At 43.0% G+C, this 20,093-nt stretch overlaps 1 protein-coding gene across 4 annotated transcripts in view; it reads right to left on the reverse strand.

Annotated features, from left to right (window-relative positions):
• Positions 1 to 20,093, reverse strand: part of LOC139280891 (UPF0606 protein KIAA1549) — a 376,973-nt gene that overhangs the window by 109,267 nt on the left and 247,613 nt on the right. For all 4 annotated transcript variants that reach the window (XR_011596786.1, XM_070900682.1, XM_070900681.1 and 1 more), the window contains exons 6-8: positions 19,028 to 19,214; positions 11,948 to 12,007; positions 7,650 to 7,795 (exon numbers count right to left, since the gene is read on the reverse strand). Coding sequence is in view for 3 of the 4 variants with exons in the window: in XM_070900682.1 (XP_070756783.1) it covers positions 7,650 to 7,795; positions 11,948 to 12,007; positions 19,028 to 19,214 (393 nt within the window). In the remaining variant the exon portion in view is untranslated. The remainder of the gene's footprint in view (positions 1 to 7,649; positions 7,796 to 11,947; positions 12,008 to 19,027; positions 19,215 to 20,093) is intronic.

The following is a 20,093-nucleotide window of genomic DNA, read 5'->3' on the forward strand; positions in this document are numbered from 1 at the left end:
TAGTGACATCTGCAAATTTGGAGATATTACTTTCAATTCCTTCATCCAAATCATTAGTGTATATTGTAAAGAGCTGGGGTTCCAGCACTGAGCCCTGTGGCACTCCACCAGTCACTGCCTCCCATTCCGAAAAGGACCCGTTTATCCCCACTCTCTGCTTCCTGTCTGCCAACCAATTCTCTATCCACGCCAGTACATTACCCCCAATACAATGTGCTTTGATTTTGCACACCAATCTCTTTTGTGGGACCTTGTCAAAGGCCTTTTGAAAGTCCAAATACACCACATCCACTGGTTTTCCCTTGTCCACTCTAATAGTTACATCCTCAAAAAATTCCAGAAGATTTGTCAAGCATGATTTCCCCTTCATAAATCCATGCTGACATGGACCGATCCTGTCATTGCTTTCCAAATGCACTGCTATTTCATCCTTAATAATTGATTCCAACATTTTCCCCACTACTGATGTCAGGCTAACCGATCTATAATAACTCGTTTTCTCTCTCCCTCCTTTTTTAAAAAGTGGTGTTACATTAGCTACCCTCCAGTCCATAGGAACTGATCCCGAGTTGACAGACTGTTGGAAAATGATCACCAATGCATCCACTATTTCTAGGGCCACTTCCTTAAGTACTCTGGGATGCAGACAATCAGGCCCGGAGATTTATCGGCCTTCAATCCCATCAATTTCCCCAACACAATTTCCCGCCTAATAAGGATATCCTTCAGTTCCTCCTTCTCTCTGGATCCTCGGTCCCCTAGTACATCTGGAAGGTTATTTGTGTCTTCCTTCGTGAAGACAGAACCAAAGTATTTGTTCAATTGGTCTGCCATTTCTTTGTTCCCCATTATAAATTCACCTGAGTTCGACTGCAAGGGACCTACGTTTGTCTTCACTAATCTTTTTCTCGTCACATATCTATAGAAGCTTTTGCAGTCAGTTTTTATGTTCCCGGCAAGCTTCCTCTCGTATTCTATTTTCCTCCTCCTAATCAAACCCTTTGTCGTCCTCTGCTGAATTATAAATTTCTCCCAGTCCTCAGGTTTGCTGCTTTTTTTGGCCAATTTATATGCCTCTTCCTTGGATCTAACACTATCCTTAATTTCCCTTATTAGCCACGGTTGAGCCACCTTCCCTGTTTTATTTTTACTCCAGATAGGGATGTACAATTGTTGAAGTTTATCCATGTGATCTGTAAGTGTTTGCCATTGCCTATCCACCGTCAACCCTTTAAGTATCATTTGCCAGTCTATTCTGGCCAATTCATACCTCATACCATCGAAGTTACCTTTCCTTAAGTTCAGGATCCTAGTTTCTGAATTAACTGTGTCACTCTCCATCTTAATAAAGAATTCCATCATATTATGGTCACTCTTTCCCAAGGGGCCTCGCACAACAAGATTGCTAATTAGTCCCTTCTCATTACACATCACCCAGTCTAGGATGGCCAGCCTTCTAGCTGGTTCCTCGACATATTGGTCAAGAAAACCATGCCTAATACACTCCAGGAAATCCTCCTCCACCGCATTGCTACCAGTTTGGTTAGCCCAATCGATATGTAAAGTAAAGTCGCACATGATAACTGCTGTACCTTTATTGCACACATCCCTTATTTCTTGTTTGATGCTGTCCCCAACTTTACTACTACTGTTTGGTGGTCTGTACACAACTCCCACCAGCGTTTTCTGCCCTTTGGTATTCCGTAGCTCCACCCATAACTATCTTCACAGAGAATTCAATTCCCTTTCAATGCCAGGTTCAGTTACATCTCTATATCCACTTCCCTCAAAGATTTCATAGGCATTCCCACCAATTAGGTCAAACACATTAATTTTTTTTAAAGAATCAATGGATATCATATTAATAGGTCCCATTAAACTGATACCTGGGTTTCAGCACCGAAATGGTGAGTTGAGGCTGCAAAACTAGAAGGAAAGGCAGATCAAGAGATATTACAGAAACATTCATAACCCTAAGGGTTATATAAAAGGTTGAACCCTAATTATCCATGATCAAACTCTATGATTAGGAGGCACATACTCAAGCTCGGAAGAGGGAATTCAGATGTAGCTAATTTACACAGAAGCCGGTGAATACATGCAACAGACTGAATGAGGGGTGAATAGCATTGGCAGAATCATGTGGAAATGCATCGATATCTGGCAGAGAAAGCAACCGAGGGGTGCAAGAGGTAATATGGTGTAGAGTATTTTTTGAACTGGCCTAACAGATCACAATAGTCCCTCCCAGTCCTGTAGATCCCTGTGTTCCACTTAAAAAAAATAACAAGGTCGGTTGCAAATAAATGTTATAAACTAGATCAATCAGCTGCTTCTGTTTGGCACACAGATGGTACGGAAAGGGGAGCAAGGAAATAATCAGGCCATAGGGTTGTCAGGCTGTCAGGCACTCAGTGTCACAAAGGAGAGGTTTGAATGGGATGTCACTGACACCGTGGTGGGCTGCAGGATGGTTTCACTGATTTTGCTGCATCAGAGGCAAAAGGTCTCTGGCTGCTTGGAGTGCGGCCAGTGATGTCTCTTCCATCAAAACATTACATTTATATAGTGCCTTTCACGACCTCCGGCCATCCCAAAGCACTTTACAGCCAATTAAGTACTTTTGGAGTGTAGTCACTGTTGTAATGTCGGAAATTTGTGCCCAGCAAGCTCACATAAACAGCAATGTGTTAATGACCAGATAATTTGTTTATTTAGTGATGTTGATTGAGGGATAAATATTGGCCAGGACACTGGGGATAACTCCCCTGCTCCTCTTCGAAATAGTGCCATGGGGTCTTTTACGTCCACCTGAGGGGGCAGACAGGGTCGCGGTTTAACGTTTCATCCAAAAGACGGTACCTTCGACAGTACTGTACTGTACTGGAGTGTGAGCCTAGTGTTTTGCACTCAAGTCTCTGTAGCGGGACTTGAACCGACAACCTTCTGATTCAGAGGCGAGTGCTACCAACTGAGCCACAGCTGACACTGACAGTCATTCTCATATTAAACAACAACCAACTTGTATTTATATAGCACCTATATAGTAAACCATCCCAAGATGCTTCACGGAAGTGGTATCAACAACATTTGACATTGAGCCACATGAGGAGATATTAGGGCAAACTTGATCAAAGAAGTAGGTTTTAAGGAGCGTCTTAAAGGAGAAAAGAGAGGTAGAGAAACGGAGAGGTTTAAGGAGGTGTAATGTATGCACCCGTGAGGATGCTCACGGGTTTGTAGAGCCGTTGAGTTGGAAGTAGCTTAGCCAGTCAAGTGATGCTCACAAGACTCAATAAAACCCCAGCCAGTTGGGTTCGGGGAATCCACAATGTAGCAGGTGGTTGTGAGCCTGGTGGATGAACTGGTAATGTATAGTGTGATTGTTAAACCTATTGCTGATAAACCAACTAGTTCTTAATAGCAATGTGTTGCTATGAATTCTTAAGCAAAGAACCCACAAAGCAAATACATTACAGGAGGGAATTCCAGAGCTTAGAGCCTTGGCTACTGAAGCCATGGGTGGTCAAGAAGTCAGATTTAGAGGAGCTCAGAGATGTTGGAGGGATATCTTCAAAGCCGAGGAGAGGGACTCAGAAACCCTGTACCGCACCGCAAAAATAAAATGCTTTCGCCCCCACTTCTGATATTTCAGTGTTGTTTTATACAATAAACAAACCATGGACATGAGAGAGAAAAAGGTAAACAAATACTCATGTTTGCAAGGCACAAAGCAACCTCATAAATCTCAAGGTTAAACTTCAAAATCACTTCCACAGAAGAAAAGGGGAGATGGATTTTCAGAGGTAACTGTTTCCAGGGCAACTACTTTTACTCCATCAAGTGCACGGAGGTACGCAGGGTACCCAATGGAGAGAAAGAAAAAGTACTGATTTATGAGACAATTAAAAACCTGCACAAGGGAAACAAGTATGAGTGAGGAAAATTCACACTGCATGCAGTTTTTAAACAAGTAAGGCCTTTAGCACAACTTTCAAAAGGCTCATAGCTCCACAGCAATGGAAATTCCTGCACATAATTTAATAACCCACTGTATGAAGAATAAACAGCAGGAAGTAGTGGATTATAATAAAACAAATGCCAGAGTGAAATGCAAGCCAAGAATTTTGACGTCATTTGATCTGAGGGATATTAAGCTACGGTTCTTCAGCCTCAAAAAAACCCACTCAGAAATCAAGACACAGGGGGAGGCATCCAGAACCAAGAGGTGATGCAAAAATGAACTGGTCTCAGTGTTAGGTGGATGAGCAATCAGCAATGAGTAGCTAAATATGAATGGGAAATTATATTTGACAAATCTCAAGAGTTTTTTTTAAAGGTTGTAACAAGTGGAATAAATCAGGGGGAACTAGTGGATGTGGTGTATTTGGATTTTCAGAAGGTATTCAATAAGGTGCCACAGAAGAGGTTATTAAACAAACTTAGTGCTCATGGGATTGGGGGTAATATACTAGCATGGACTGAGGATTGGTTAACAGACAGAAAACATAGTAGGAATAAACGGGTCATTTTCGAGTTGGCAGGCTGTAACTAGTGAGGTACCGCAAGGATCAGCTATTCACAATCTATATCAATGATTTGGATGAGGAAACCAAATGTAATGTATCCAAATTTACTGATGATACAAAGCTAAGTGAGAATGTGAGTTGTGAAGAGAATGCAAAGAGGCTTCAAGGGGATATCGACAGGCTAAGTGAATGGGCAAGAACATGGCATGTGGAGAAATGTGAAGTTATTCCCATTTTGTAGGAAAAATAGAAAAGCAGAATTTTTTTTTAAAATGGTGTGTGATTGGGATATGTTGGTGTTCAGAGGGACCTGGGTGTCCTTGTACACGAATCACAAAGCTAACATGCAGGTACAGCAAGCAATTAAGAAAGCAAATGGTATGTTGGCCTTTATTACAAGGGAAATTGAGTATAGGAGTAAAGATATCTTACTGCAATTTATAGGGCTCTGGGGAGACCACATCTGGAGTATTTTGTACAGTTTTGGTCTCCTTACCTAAGGAAGGATATATTTACAACAAAGGTTCACTAGACGGATTCCTGGGATGGGGAGGGGATTGTCCTATAAGGAGAGATTGAGTAGACTAGGTCTATTTTGTCTAGAGTTTAGAAGAATGAGAGGTGATCTCATTGAAACATACAAAATTATTACAGGGCTTGACAGGGTAGATGCAAGGAGGATGTTTCCCCTGGCTGGGGAGTCTAGAACCAGGGGTCACAGTCTCAGAATAAGGGGTCGGCCATTTAGGACTGAGATGAGGAGAAATGTCTTCACTCAGAGGGTTGTGAATCTTTGAAAATCTCTATCCCAGAGAGCTGTGGAGACTCAGTCGTTGAGTATATTCAAGACACAGATAGATAGATTTTTTGGATATTAAGGGAATCAAGGGATATGGGGATTGTGCAGGAAATTGGAGGTGAGGTAGAAGATCAGCCATGATCTTATTGAGCAGGCTCGAGTGGCCAAATGGCCTATTCCTGCTTCTATTTCTTATGTTCTTATGAAATGCTCTGGGACATTTCTCTACATTAAGTGTAAGTAGTTGCTGCTGTTGTTGATGCAGTGATGTGATCTCCCAATTATCATGGATACCACTTCTGGATGAAAATAAATCACAATTAAACCACTGAGTTCATTCATTACATGTACAGTGAAACAATAATTTCAATAAAGGATCCTAACGCACTGTGTTGCACTAAGCCACACAGATAAGAAAGTCTCATGTTGTTTGTTGCGGTCCGTGCCGAGTTAACCAATTAATGCATAACAATTGGCCTCAATGCCGTGGGTTAGTGCAAGGCGGGGGTGGGGGTGGAGGTAGGAATAGTCAGTCAGAGTTTTCACTCCTGATCCCTGCTACTTGTTACAGCTTGCTGACACTTGCTGTCTGGGTTCATTCATGGAAAATGGCCACTTGGGTGCAGTATGGGGTGTCCAAGGGACTGGCCCCAATTTTGAAATGAGGAGAGAAAATTGCAGGCAAAAAGTGGCTGAACTGAGGATTTTTAAAAAAGCTAATAACAACATACAGGATATCTCTTTTAGGGGCAAAGTAGAAGGTTACCTTGCTCGTGATCCTTTTGACATTGGGTGAAGCAGAATTCCCAAACTGTCGCTAGTAGAGTTGGAATGCTGGTAGTTTTTTTTCCTCAATTATTACTGCCATTAATTTTCACGTAGAACAGAAACCTGATATTTGGGGTCAAAACTGCCCTCAGTGGGAAACTGGGGAGGGCAATGTGAATTATCAGGAAATTTATTGCCCATGCACTCAGAGGGAAGAGCCAGAAATTCGGCTCTTTAATTCTGACACCGCTCCTAGCACTTTGGGGCAGGTTTGCATCGGGTGCGGGGCAGTGTTCACCATGTCACTTAAAGGGGAGGGATGCTGCAAGGGCAACGTGGAGTCCACTGGGCCACCAGGGAGTGGATCGGCCGGGCCAGCGGCCCGTTACCGAAGAAGGGTCGGCCGACAATTAAAGCCAAATGGCAGCCGCACCACCCAGCCACTGGCAGTGTTCCGCTGCGTGAAGCAGTCAGGGGCACTAACTGTCGGCGGCCGCTCTCCTGTGGGGCAATATATCCCGCAATGCAGAAAAGGGGTCGCCGCCGGGCGGTAAGGGGTCAGTACGCCGGGTGGGGCGGAAACAAGGGCGCGGCGGAAACCCATTTCTGCCGCACCCGGCCCGGGGGCAATTCCGGATGGGTCAGCCCCGCTGCCTGTCCCTGGGCGGAAAGCCTTACCGTCCCATTAGAGGCGGTAACGGGCCTTAAAGAAGGGGGCAATTTCCACCGCCCCCCCTCCCCCCAAGGAATGCTGGATCAACAAAAGATAATGGTGCTCACTCAAGGCTGCTCCTTCCACACTGCCCAACCCATGATCTCTGAACTTTCTTCTCTAACCCCAGGTGAATGAAACAGATGTGAATATCTCAACTCTCTTTCTTAACAGTTATTGAACTAGTCCGGAATTAAGCGATTCCGTCCGGGAAGAGAAGCAAACTGGAGATTGAGATCAGACGAGGTGGCTCTTATTGACAAAAACCCGATAGGCCAAATGCCTGTTTCTGTGCAGTAATAGTCCATGATTGAATGGTAATCAGAATGGTGTTCACTATCCTACAGAAAATCACATATAGTCAAATAAAACATTATTTAAAAACTGATTAAACAGACACCAGAGTTTCAGTTTCAAATTACGATGGGCTGAAATTTTAACCAAGAGGTGCACTGAATGCCATCAAAATTTACAACCAGTAATCCAAGTTAGTACAGCAGAGTTTTTAATGCAATGAGATACAGTTTGCTAAGTCAAGTCAATAATACATGCATTGGGATAGAACTCTACCAACATGGAAACGGAGGCTACTCAGCCCCTCAAGTCTGTTCCACCATTCAATTAGATCATGGCTGATCATTTCTTCTCAACATTCAACATCTTGTGCACAGGCCCACCCATTCTTACTGTATCCAATACCTTGTGTTACTTTCTGTAGATCAGAACAGACGATACTAGCTGGTACAGACCTACTTGGCCTTCTTCTGAGCTGTGGAAACCTGCGGGATGAGGAAATCAAACAACTGCAGAGTATCATTGGCATCTGGAAGACACGGCCTACCTGGACAGTGTTATTCCCCAAGGTGCTGGCCCGCCTCCAACGCTTTGCGGACCCAATTGCTTCACCAATAAGCTGGGCTAGTTTTCGCTCGAGTTCAGCTTGAAAGGTTTTGTCTTGTATGTGGTTGTCGCGCACACCTAAAAGCACTGAGCAGAGAAACCACAGCTACCGTTACATACTTGAATTAAAAAGCTACTATTCATAGAATGAAATGGAATTTGACCAGATTGTTGCGACATATGCAGATGCAGATGCAGCATTATGCAGATGTGATGAGGAAGCTCAACATCCAGAAAGCAAAGCCTACAGCATTTCCTATCAATTGCAATGTCCAGCTGTCTTGCTTAAGGTTTTCTATAACCATACCTGAGACACCACTCCAAGTGCAGATTGATCAGTGTGTGCAGAAATTCTTCCTGAAATCAGTTCTGTCCCCTTTCTTGCGCACCTTTCCTCTCCTGATAGCAAATTATTACACTGAAGTAGTGTTGTAGTTGCTGTATCTGTCCTATGCCATTTCCGATATATACTTTGTAAGATCAACTCTCAATCTCCTCCTTTAAAGGGTAAAGAGCTCCCTTTTCTCTAATCTTCACTCACAACTCAATCCCCCAATGCTGGATGAGAAGGGGTTAATTAAGAGTCTTGTTGTGTGGGGTCCTTTAGGGAAGAGTGACCATAACATGATTGAATTCTTTATTAAGATGGAAAGTGAAGTAGTCCAATCTGAAACTAGGGTCCTAAATCCAAACAAAGGAAACTACGAAGGTATGAGAATTAATTGGCTATGATGAATTGGGAAGATTCATTAAAAAGGTATGACGATGGCTAATATTTAAGGAACGAATGCATGAATTGCAACAGTTATATATTCCTTTCTGGTGTAAAAATATAAAAGGAAAAGTGCCCCAACCATGGCTAACAAAAGAAATTAAGGATAGTATTAGATCCAAAGAGGAGTTATTCAAAGTTGCCAGGAAAAGTAGCAAGCCTGAGGATTGGGAGCAGTTTAGAATTCAGCAAAAAAGGACCAAGAGATTGATTAAGAGGGGAAAAATAGAGTATGAGAGTAAACTTGCAAGGAACATAAAAACCAACTGCAAAAGTTTCTACAAGTACGTAAAAAGAAAAAGATTAGTGAAGACAAATGTAGCTCCTTTACAGACAGAAATGGGAGAATTTGTAATGGGGAACAATGAAATGGCAGGACAATTAAATAAATACTTCGGTTCTGTCATCACAGAAGAGAACACAAATAATGTCCCAGAAATGCTAGGGAACCAAGGGTCTAGTGAGCAAGAGGAATTAAAGGAAATGATTATTAGTAAGAAAATAGTGCTGGAGAAACTAATGGGACTGAAGGACAATAAATCCCCAGGGCCAGAGTACTAAAAGAGGTAGCCATGGAAATAGTAAATGCATTGGTTGTCATCTTCCAAAATTCTATAGATTATGAAAAAGTTCCTGCAGATTGGAGGGTGGCAAATGTAACTCCACTATTTAAAAAAGGAGGGAGAGAGAAAACGGGGAACTACAGATCGGTTAGCCTGATATCAGTGCTGGGGAAAATGCTGGATCTATTATAAAGGATGTGATAACGGCATACTTAGATAATATCAATGGGATTAAACAAAGTCAACATGGATTTATGAAAGGAAAATCATGTTTGACAAACCTACTGGAGTTTTTTCAGGATGTAACTGATAGAATAGAGAAGGGAGAACCAGTGGATGTAGTGCATTTGGATTTTCAGAAGGCCTTTGATAAAATCCCACATAAGAGGTTAGTGTGCAAAGTTAAAGCATATAGGATTGGGGGTAATGTATTGGCATGGATTGAAAATTGGTTAACTAACAAAAAATAGAGAGTAGGAATAAACGGGTCTTTTTCGGGGTGGCGGGCAGTATATAAAAATGATTTGGATGAGGGAACCAAATATAATATTTCCAAGTTTGCTGACAACATAAAACTAAGTGGGATTGTGAGTTATGAGGAGGATGCAAAGACGCTGCAAGGCGATTTAGATAGGTTGAGTGAGTGGGCAAACACATGGCAGATGCAGTATAATGTGGATAAATGTGGTTATCCACTTTGGTAGAAAAAACATAAGGACAAAGTATTATTTAAATGGTGATGGTTTGGTAAGTGTCGATGTACAGAGGGACCTGGGTGTCCTTGTACACCAGTCATTGAAAGCAAACATGCAGGTGCAGCAAGCAGTTAGGAAGGCAAATATACGTTGGCCTTCATTGCAAGAGGATTTGAGTACAGGAGCAAGGATGTCTTACTACAGTATACCGCACCTGGAGTATTGTATGCCGTTTTGGTCTCCTTACCCAAGAAAGGATATACTTGCCATAGAGGGAGTGCAGCGAAGGTTCACCAGATTGATTCCTGGGATGGCAGGACTGTCGTATGAGGAGAGATTGGGTCGACTAGGCTTCACTAGAGTTTAGAAGAATGAGAGGGCATCTCATTGAAACGTATAAAATATTGAATGGGTTGGACAGGCTGGATGCGGGGAGGATGTTTCCCCTGGCTGGGAAGTCTAGAACAAGGGGTCACAGTCTCAGGATACGGGGTAGGAAACTTAGGACCGAGGGTAGCACTCAGAGGGTGTTGAACCTGTGGAATTCTCTACCACAGAAGGCTGTGGAGGCCAAGTCACTGAATATATTTAAGAGGGAGATAGATAGATTTTTAGAAACAAAAGGCATCAAGGGGTATGGGGAAAAAGCAGGAATATGGTGTTGAGACAGAGGATCAGCCATGATCATATTGAATGGCAGTGCAGGCTCGAAGGGCCAAATGCCCTACTACTGCTCCTATTTTCTATGTTTCTATGGCGATCAGCCTCATGGTACTTCTCTGTACTCCCTCCAGGGTTTGACCGTTTCTCAGTTCTCTCCAGTTCCCCATGGGGATGGGTCACTGCATGCACATGCTCAAACTGTAGGCAATGTCCATGTCAGAAATGTGTGAATCACATGAACAACAACTTCCCTTCTCTTTTCAATCATTTTTTATTTTGTGCAGTTTGATGGGCACCAGGCAGTAAACACTTCTGTTGTTTGGAAGATGGTTTCTGCCACAGACATATCCATCTCTGCGATCATGGTCACTTTTCATGACAGTAAGGTTGCTCAACACATTATTTTAACTTTATTTTTTAAAAACATGTTTTTTTTCCTTCAAGAAAAATACAGAACTACCAAAGTGATGTCGATATCAAGAATATAATAAAATTAAGAGTGCTGGAGATACATAGAAGGTCTATAAATATTTCGAGAGAGAAAATATAAGTTTGTCATTCCAATTGTGGGCAACGTTCTGACAAAGATCAACCTGTGACACTAGCCTGCCCTTTCTCTTCACAGATGCTGATAGACTGCGGTGCATTTTAAATTTTTACTGATAATAACTCAGTACTCAGCTTGTTACTTGTTACTCAGCTTCAGAATTTTATGTGAAATTACATTTTTTTTTACTCCAACAAATAGGAGTGCATTGCTCTCCCCATAGCTCATAAGGTTTATCCAATGAACAGCTGAGCTGCACAGACCAGTTAGGGTCCAAGGTTTGATCCGGTCTCTGTTGAGTTCGCTGATCTGATTGGGATATTACAAGTACTCTGAGTAAGGAGGACAATATGGACCGCAGTTACCACCCCTGATAACTATACGGAACCCTTGCTGTAAGTGCTAGTGTGTGGATGCTGTTTTCCCACATTACAACAGTGACTACACTTCAAAAGTACTTCATTGGTTGTCACGCACTTTGGGATGTCCAAAGTCGTGAAAGGTGCTATATAAATTCAAGCAACGTTCACTTTAAGCTGCGCTCCAGGCTTTTAATTAGAAAATTCACGCATGGTATTTTGAATGGGCCGCGCAAGGAAAATTAAATGCAAGTCTTTCTTTCAAGGACAGGATCAAACTCAGTTGCAATGAACTGCCTCCCCATGCTCACAGTCAGGGATGACACATGAGCAATGGCTACTTGTGCAAGTTAGCTGGTCCCGTGGAAGCAAACTCCATCAAAGAATTAACTTCTTCAGAAGAAAAGGCAGAAAAACAAAGGTATGCATTCAAATACAAACACATAGCTGCTCTGGTATGGAACATTACATGTTGGTGCTTTGAGTGGCCAGAGCACTTGGAATGTTACACCAACAATGAAGTGGATAAGGCAGATTCTTATGCTCATCATGCCTAGTCAAGCAAATCCTCAAACCCCACAGCACTAAATCTTTTGGGGTGATTGCTGGTGTGTAGACAGCATGGGCCCGAGAAACGTACCTGTCTTTATCCAGGAAGCCTTCAGCAGGTGTGACCGGTTAAGTTCAGGGTAATAGATGGCTGTAAAAATTTTAAAGCATAGATGTTGAACATGCAACTGAATTATCTTAAATAAAACACACCTTTAATAAGTTATATCTGTTATATACCCCTCCACACAGGGACTAAACCAACAGAAGGTCATGCTATTTTAAATCACAAATCTCTCTCCCAATTTTTCTCTCCTCCTGTCCCAAAGGTGAGAAAGTGAAGACCCCATGCTGTGATACAGTTCGACAGGCACCAAGGGCTTGTTGGCACCTCGACCATTTGTAATGTGTGAGCACAGTGGAGTCCTGGTGTGCGTTAACCATAGGGGCACGACAGCCGAAGTTGAAATCCGGTGCTCAGTCTACACACATCCATATACCAGCAGGGGTTTGCAGACCGCTATCAGAGCCAGGTACCTTAACCAATTTGTATTCTCTTCCCGCATCGAGTACCACCAAGGGCAGAGGTTGAACCTGGATTCATCCTGGTCCGTGTAACTCAACTGCTGACTAGATTCACTCAGCTTTCAGTGGAACCTCCATGTTACATATTTTACCAAAATACTTATATAACAAATGGTCAAAAACAGACACTATGTAAGAGAACACATTAAGATGGTGTGCCGTACTCCTGCACCAACCCAGCTCTGCCAAGGAGTAGTTTGGTCACGGGTTTGCAGATCATAATTTGCCAGATAGCAAAAGGGAAAGGGTGATCAACATGGTGAAGCCCGAAGCAGAGAGCAGCAGGAGATGCTGCAGAACATAATAAGAACATAAGAATTAGGAACAGGAGTAGGCCATCTAGCCCCTCGAGCCTGCTCCGCCATTCAACAAGATCATGGCTGATCTGGCCGTGGACTCAGCTCCAATTACCCGCCCGCTCCCCATAACCCTTAATTCCCTTATTGGTTAAAAAACTATCTATCTGTGATTTGAATACATTCAATGAGCTAGCCTCAACTGCTTCCTTGGACAGAGAATTCCATAGATTCACAACACTCTGGCAGAGGAATTTCCTTTTCAACTTGGTTTTAAATTGGCTCCCCCGTATTTTGAAGCTGTGCCCCCTAGTTCTAGTCTCCCCGACCAGTGGAAACAATCTCTCTGCCTCAATCTTGTCTATCCCTTTCATTATTTTAAATGTTTCTATAAGATCACCCCTCATCCTTCTGAACTCCAACGAGTAAAGACCCAGTCTACTCAATCTATCATCATAAGGTAACCCCTCATCTCCGGTATCAGCCTAGTGAATCGTCTCTGTAACCCCTAGTATATCCTTCCTTAAGTAAGGTGACCAAAACTGCACACAGTACTCCAGGTGCGGCCTCACCAATACCCTGTACAGTTGCAGCAGGATCTCCCTGCTTTTGTACTCCATCCCTCTCGCAATGATGGCCAACATTCCATTCGCCTTCCTGATTACCTGCTGCACCTGCAAACTAACTTTTTGGGATTCATGCACAAGGACCCTAAGGTCCCTCTGCACCGCAGCATGTTGTATTTTCTCCCCATTCAAACAATATTCCCTTTTACTGTTTTTTTTTCCCAAGGTGGATGACCTCACATTTTCCGACATTGTATTCCATCTGCCAAACCTTAGCCCATTCGCTTAACCTATCTAAATCTCTTTGCAGCCTCTCTGTGTCCTCTACACAACCCGCTTTCCCACTAATCTTTGTGTCATCTGCAAATTTTGTTACTCTACACTCTGTCCCCTCTTCCAGGTCATCTATGTATATTGTAAACAGCTGTGGTCCCAGCACCGATCCCTGTGGCACACCACTAATCACCGATTTCCAACCCGAAAAGGACCCATTTATCCCGACTCTCTGCTTTCTGTTAGCCAGCCAATACATTTCCTCTGACTCCGCGTACCTTTATCTTCTGCAGTAACCTTTTGTGTGGCACCTTATCGAATGCCTTTTGGAAATCTAAATACACCACATCCATCGGTATACCTCTATCCACCATGCTCGTTATATCCTCAAAGAATTCCAGTAAATGAGTTAAACATGATTTCCCCTTCATGAATCCATGTTGTGTCTGCTTGATTGCACTATTCCTATCTAGATGTCCCGCTATTTCTTCCTTAATGATAGCTTGAAGCATTTTCCCCACTACAGATGTTAAACTAATCGGCCTATAGTTACCTGCCTTTTGTCTGCTCCTTTTTTTTTTTAAACAGAGGCGTTACATTAGCTGCTTTCCAATCCGCTGGTACCTCCCTAGAGTCCAGAGAATTTTGGTAGATTATAACGAATGCATCTGCTATAACTTCCGCCATCTCTTTTAATACCCTGGGATGCATTTCATCAGGACCAGGGGACTTGTCTACCTTGAGTTCCATTAGCCTGTCCAGCACTACCCCCTTAGTGAAAGTGATTATATCAAGGTCCTCCCTTCCCACATTCCTGTGACCAGCAATTTCTGGCATGGTTTTTGTGTCTTCCACTGTGAAGACCGAAGCAAAATAATTGTTTAAGGTCTCAGCCATTTCCACATTTCCCATTATTAAATCCCCCTCTCATCTTCTAAGGGACCAACATTTACTTTAGTCACTCTTTTCCGTTTTATATATCAGTAAAAGCTTTTACTATCTGTTTTTATGTTTTGCGCAAGTTTACTTTCGTAATCTATCTTTCCTTTCTTTATTGCTTTCTTAGTCATTCTTTGCTGTCGTTTAAAATTTTCCCAATCTTCTAGTTTCCCACTAACCTTGGCCACCTTATACGCATTGGTTTTTAATTTGATACTCTCCTTTATTTCCTTGGTTATCCACGGCTGGTTAGCCCTTCTCTTACCGCCCTTCTTTTTCACTGCAATATATTTTTGTTGAGCACTATGAAAGAGCTCCTTAAAAGTCCTCCACTGTTCCTCAATTGTGCCACTGTTTAGTCTGTGTTCTCAGTCTACTTTAGCCAACTCTGCCCTCATCCCACTGTAGTCCCCTTTGTTTAAGCATAGTACGCTCGTTTGAGACACTATTTCCTCACCCTCAATCTGTATTACAAATTCAACCATACTGTGATCACTCATTCCGAGAGGATCTTTTACCAGGAGATCGTTTATTATTCCTGTCTCATTACACAGGACCAGATCTAAGATAGCTTGCTCCCTTGTAGGTTCTGTAACATACTGTTCTAAGAAACAATCCCGTATGCATTCTATGATTTCCTCCTCAAGGCTACCTCGTGCGATTTGATTTGGCCAATCGAAATGTAGGTTAAAATCCCCCATGATTACTGCCATTCCTTTTTCACATGCCTCCATTATCCCCTTGATTATTGTCCGCCCCACCGTGAAGTTATTATTTGGGGGCCTATAAACTACGCCCACCAGTGACTTTTTCCCCTTACTATCTCTAATCTCCACCCACAATGATTCAACATTTTGTTCATTAGAGCCAATATCGTCTCTCACAACTGCCCTGATATCATCCTTTATTAACAGAGCTACCCCACCTCCTTTCCCTTCTTGTCTATCTTTCCGAATTGTCAGATACCCCTGTATGTTTAATTCCCAGTCTTGGCCACCCTGCAACCATGTTTTTGTAATGGCCACCAAATCATACCCATTTGTAATGATTTGTGCCGTCAACTCATTTACTTTATTTCGAATGCTGCGTGCGTTGAGGTAGAGTGTTTTAATACTAGCTTTTAAACCATGATTTTTAGTTTTGACCCCTCCTGCAGCCCCTTTATATTTTATACATATTGTCCCTTCCTATCACCTTGTGGTTTACACTTACCCCAGTGCTACTCTGCTCTGTTGCCTCCTGCCTTTTGCATTCTTTCTTGGGGTCCTGTTCATCTGAGCTCTCACCCACTCTAAACTAGCTCAGAGCCCTCTCCTGGATTCCGAATACTCCTCGCATTGAGGCACCGAGCTTTCAGGCTTTTTATTACACTCTGACCCTTTAGAATTTTGCTGTACAGTGGCCCTTTTTGTTTTTTGTCTTGGGTTTCTCTGCCCTCCACTTTTACTCATCTCCTTTCTGTCTTTTGCTTCTGTCTCCATTTTGTTTCCCTCTGTCTCCCTGCATTGGTTCCCATCCCCCTGTCATATTAGTTTAACTCCTCCCCAACAGCACTAGCAAACACTCCCCCTTAGGACATTGGTTCGAGTCCTGCCTCGGTGCAGACCGTCCAGTTTGTACTGGTCCCACCTCTCCCAGAACCGGTTCCAATGCCCCAGGAATTTGAATCCCTCCCTGCTGCACCACTGCTCAAGCCACGTATTCATCTGAGCTATCCTGCGATTCCTACTCTGACTAGCACGTGGCACTGGTAGCAATCCCGAGATTACTACTTTTGAGGTCCTACTTTTAAAATTTAGCTCCTAGCTCCTTAAATTTGTCTCATAGGACCTCATCCCTTTTTTTTAAACCTATATCGTTGGTACCAATGTGCACCACGACAATTGGCTGTTCACCCTCCCTTTTCAGAATGTCCTGCACCCGCTCCGAGACATCCTTGACCCTTGCACCAGGGAGGCAACATACCATCCTGGAGTCTCGGTTGCGGCCGCAGAAATGCCAATCTATTCCCCTTACAATTGAATCCCCTATCACTATCGCTCTCCCACTCTTTTTCCTGCCCTCCTGTGCAGCAGAGCCAGCCACGGTGCCATGAACTTGGCTGCTGCTGCCCTTCCCTGATGAGTCATCCCCCTCAACAGCACTCAAAGCAGTTTATCTGTTTTGCAGGGGGATGACCGCAGGGGACCCCTGCACTACCTTCCTTGCACTGCTCTTCCTGCTGGTCTTCCATTCCCTATCTGGCTGTGGACATTGCACCTGCAGTAAGACCAACTCACTACACGTGCTACTCATGTCATTCTCAGCATCGTGGATGCTCCAGAGTGAATCCACCCTCAGCTCCAATTCCGCAACGCGGTCCGTCAGGAGCTGGAGGCGGATACACTTCCCGCACCCGTAGTCGTCAGGGACACCGGAAGTGTCCGAGTTCCCACATGGTACAGGAGGAGCCACCATGAACTGCTCTCACACACCTTCCAATAGGCAACTACAAAAAGCTGAACATGGCTCACTTGTACATTATTTCAAGCTCTTGCCTGTCCATGCTTTTTGTGGGACACCCTGTCACTAGAACTGTATGAAGTCACCAAAGTGAATCCACCCCCATCAGTACCAGATTCACAAAGACCAACCCGAGACTGTGGTTTAGAGATGATGTTATTAGCCAATTCATCAACAAATTCAACAGTGTAAAACACATTTTTAATGGACAATCTGAGAAATTCCCCAGGCAAATGGGACAAAATGAATTTTCTTCTGTCTTCTTCACAGTAATTTCAGGGTTAAAATAGACCGTCTCTAAAAGAAACAGTTTGAGAGCTATGCTCTCATTAAACCAGTGCATTGCTCTTAATAGATGACCTGGTTAGACTGCTGCAATGAGACAAGGGATGCTTAAGTATGTTGACATTTGCAACTGGAAAGTTGTTGGTTTTGACTCCTTACAAGAAGCATTTCCTGACAGCTACCTGCATCGTTATTATTATGCTGAAAGTAGCAGATTGTCAGCTTTTAGCTGGAGCCCAGCCATCTAACTCTGAACCCTGCTGTGAGTGACAGCTCTATTTGCTCATGTGAAACTCCCTAAGTTGATTTTCTTTACCTGCAGGTCATTTTTAAAAGAATCAAATGGGGTTTGAGAGGTTGAGACAGGTTTCTAAGGGGAGAGGGCCCTCGTACCCTTTGAAGTTCAATCGGCAGCAACCACAATTGACCTTAGTGCCCAGAGTTAGGGAGGAAAATACAGACAACAGGTCTCAGTGTAAGTGCAATAGCCTTCTCCCAGGTCATCACTTCGAATGGGTCCGTTGAGATGGGGATGAACATCCCAAGACTCTGTGGAGGGTAGACTAAACCTCTCATAAGTTTCAGATACAGATACTGGTCCAGATTCAGTATTATTAGAGTTCAGTATTATTCAGAGGTAACAAAGTGCTGTGTCATGTATGACTTTGTACCGGATGTGGTGCAAGTAAAACGTTCTGCAAACAAATTACATTTGCTGCACTGTCTATCTGTAATTGTTCAATTTTTACTTTTAATAAATCTGATCAGACGATAATAGCCTGTGTCACAAGGTCTGATAAGAGTTTTTATTCTTCTAATGTCCAACAGCTAGAGTAACACGATAGAGCTCATGTCAATTCCAGTGAAGAAACTGCAGCAACAAGAGACTCATTTGGGCCCCTAGGCAACATGACATGACCAGATAATGTGCATATTAAGTCACATTTTTGAGTGTAAAGAAGAAGGGCTCGTTTACAGGAGTATGCCTTGCAGTGGTGCACAAGAGAAATATATCACAATGGAAACATATATCTATAGCCCACTTGAAGCTTTGCTCCTTCATTCGGTTCCCTCTTTGCTCTCCCGCCCAGCGATGCCCACACTTTAGTCCTGGGTGTGGCGTATGCCTCGAACCCCAAGTTGTACCAATTAGACCACCCCCTGAAATTGTGAGTGCTCTCCTGGATCAATACTGTCCTCCCAAATTCTGAACCAGTAAAACCACCTAACAGTTGTAGCACTGGTACATTTTTCCAATCAGGTAAATATAGAAATTCTTGAGTGCAATTGTCTAGGGCCTGGTTACTCTATAGGCATCTCTGAAGCTTAGTGCTGTGCACAATGGTCAGACCTTGTTCTTAAAGAATCGAACACCTGCTTGATTGTGACATTGAGTTCCCAAAATGGAAAGTGCAGCACTCGCCAGCACTGACATTCACCACCTTGATGAAAATAAAAAGTAATTAAAAAAAAACTGCCTAGTATTGCCCTTAAACTGGATCACACATCAGGACTCCCCAAATCAATTCAACTCCCAACACGCCCCTAAATGCATCAAGTCGGCAGCTTCTGCTGTGTACCTGAAATAAAAGAGTCTAAAGTTTCACTCCTGCCAGATTGTCTAAATAAATCAGATGCCTAATTCAGTTTAATCATCAAAGTCAATTGAGAAGCCAGTGTGTATTACATAGAAACATTTGACCTTACACAAATGAAAGAACTTACGCTCGGCTGTCTTTAAGACAGGAAATCCCAGATAAAAACTAAACTCCACCAGGTTCAGTATCCTCAGCAAGTCGCTCACATCCGAGCCATTCAGGAAGCCTCTCGGACTGTTGATAGCGAAGGTTATATTGACAGGACCAAGCCGCAATCCTCCAAAATTCTCCGCTGCATGTGTAACGTTTATAACCTGAGTGACATGAAACCAAATAAAATTAACTGGACATCAGAGAGAGACTAGAATGTCAGAGGAGTACCAGGAAATTAAGCATGGGACATTATAAATCCTGCTTAGATGGACAATAGTGTTATGTAGCTTCCTCACTCATCCAATTTCTTATTGGGTTTCTATGAAGACCTCTTGTTGTTAAAATGGCCTGTCGGTGCTGTTTTATGATTGAAATTATCTGGAGCATGAACTAACTAAATTAGGTTGCTTAAAATTGAAAGCTGCGCCTCATTCCTACTTCACCATCAATGCCCCTCGGCTACTTTTTTTTGTCTTGATTTTCTCCTGTCCTGCAGGTACTGATTCAATCTGGGTTCCCGTTCCACAGATGGCAGAAACCCTCTTCTGCTCAACCAATGTGGCCAATCATTTGTCACGTGTGAGCACAGACAGCAAATGTCAACTGCGAATTTGACAAAGGTACTATACCCGATATTCTCTCACACACACAGAATTGTATTTATGTTGCCTTGTAGCTCCAAACGCTTCACATGCAATTATAGTCCCCACCGCTTATTGGGGGCGTGTTGGTGTTAACACAATTTTCCGCTATACGCAGTGGATGGTATAACTCAAAAGATAAGTTTCCAACGTATTTATTAAAATAAGCAGTAAATCTTACTTAATAACTGCCTCTCCAAATTGTTAGCCATTGCATCCAGAATCTCATCACTCAGGTAATCGGACTTCAAAGAGGTATGAACAGCTGATTGAAACTCCTTGAATACCTGACTTTGTCTGAAATCAGCAGACGCTTTCAAATTACTATCTACAGGATAAGTACTATTGAACTGCTCGAAACAGCCGTGGCGCATAATACATTATAAGCGGTGGCTCCTT

Source organism: Pristiophorus japonicus, chromosome 15 (assembly GCF_044704955.1).
Source record: "Pristiophorus japonicus isolate sPriJap1 chromosome 15, sPriJap1.hap1, whole genome shotgun sequence".
In the NCBI taxonomy this organism is placed as follows: domain Eukaryota; kingdom Metazoa; phylum Chordata; class Chondrichthyes; family Pristiophoridae; genus Pristiophorus; species Pristiophorus japonicus.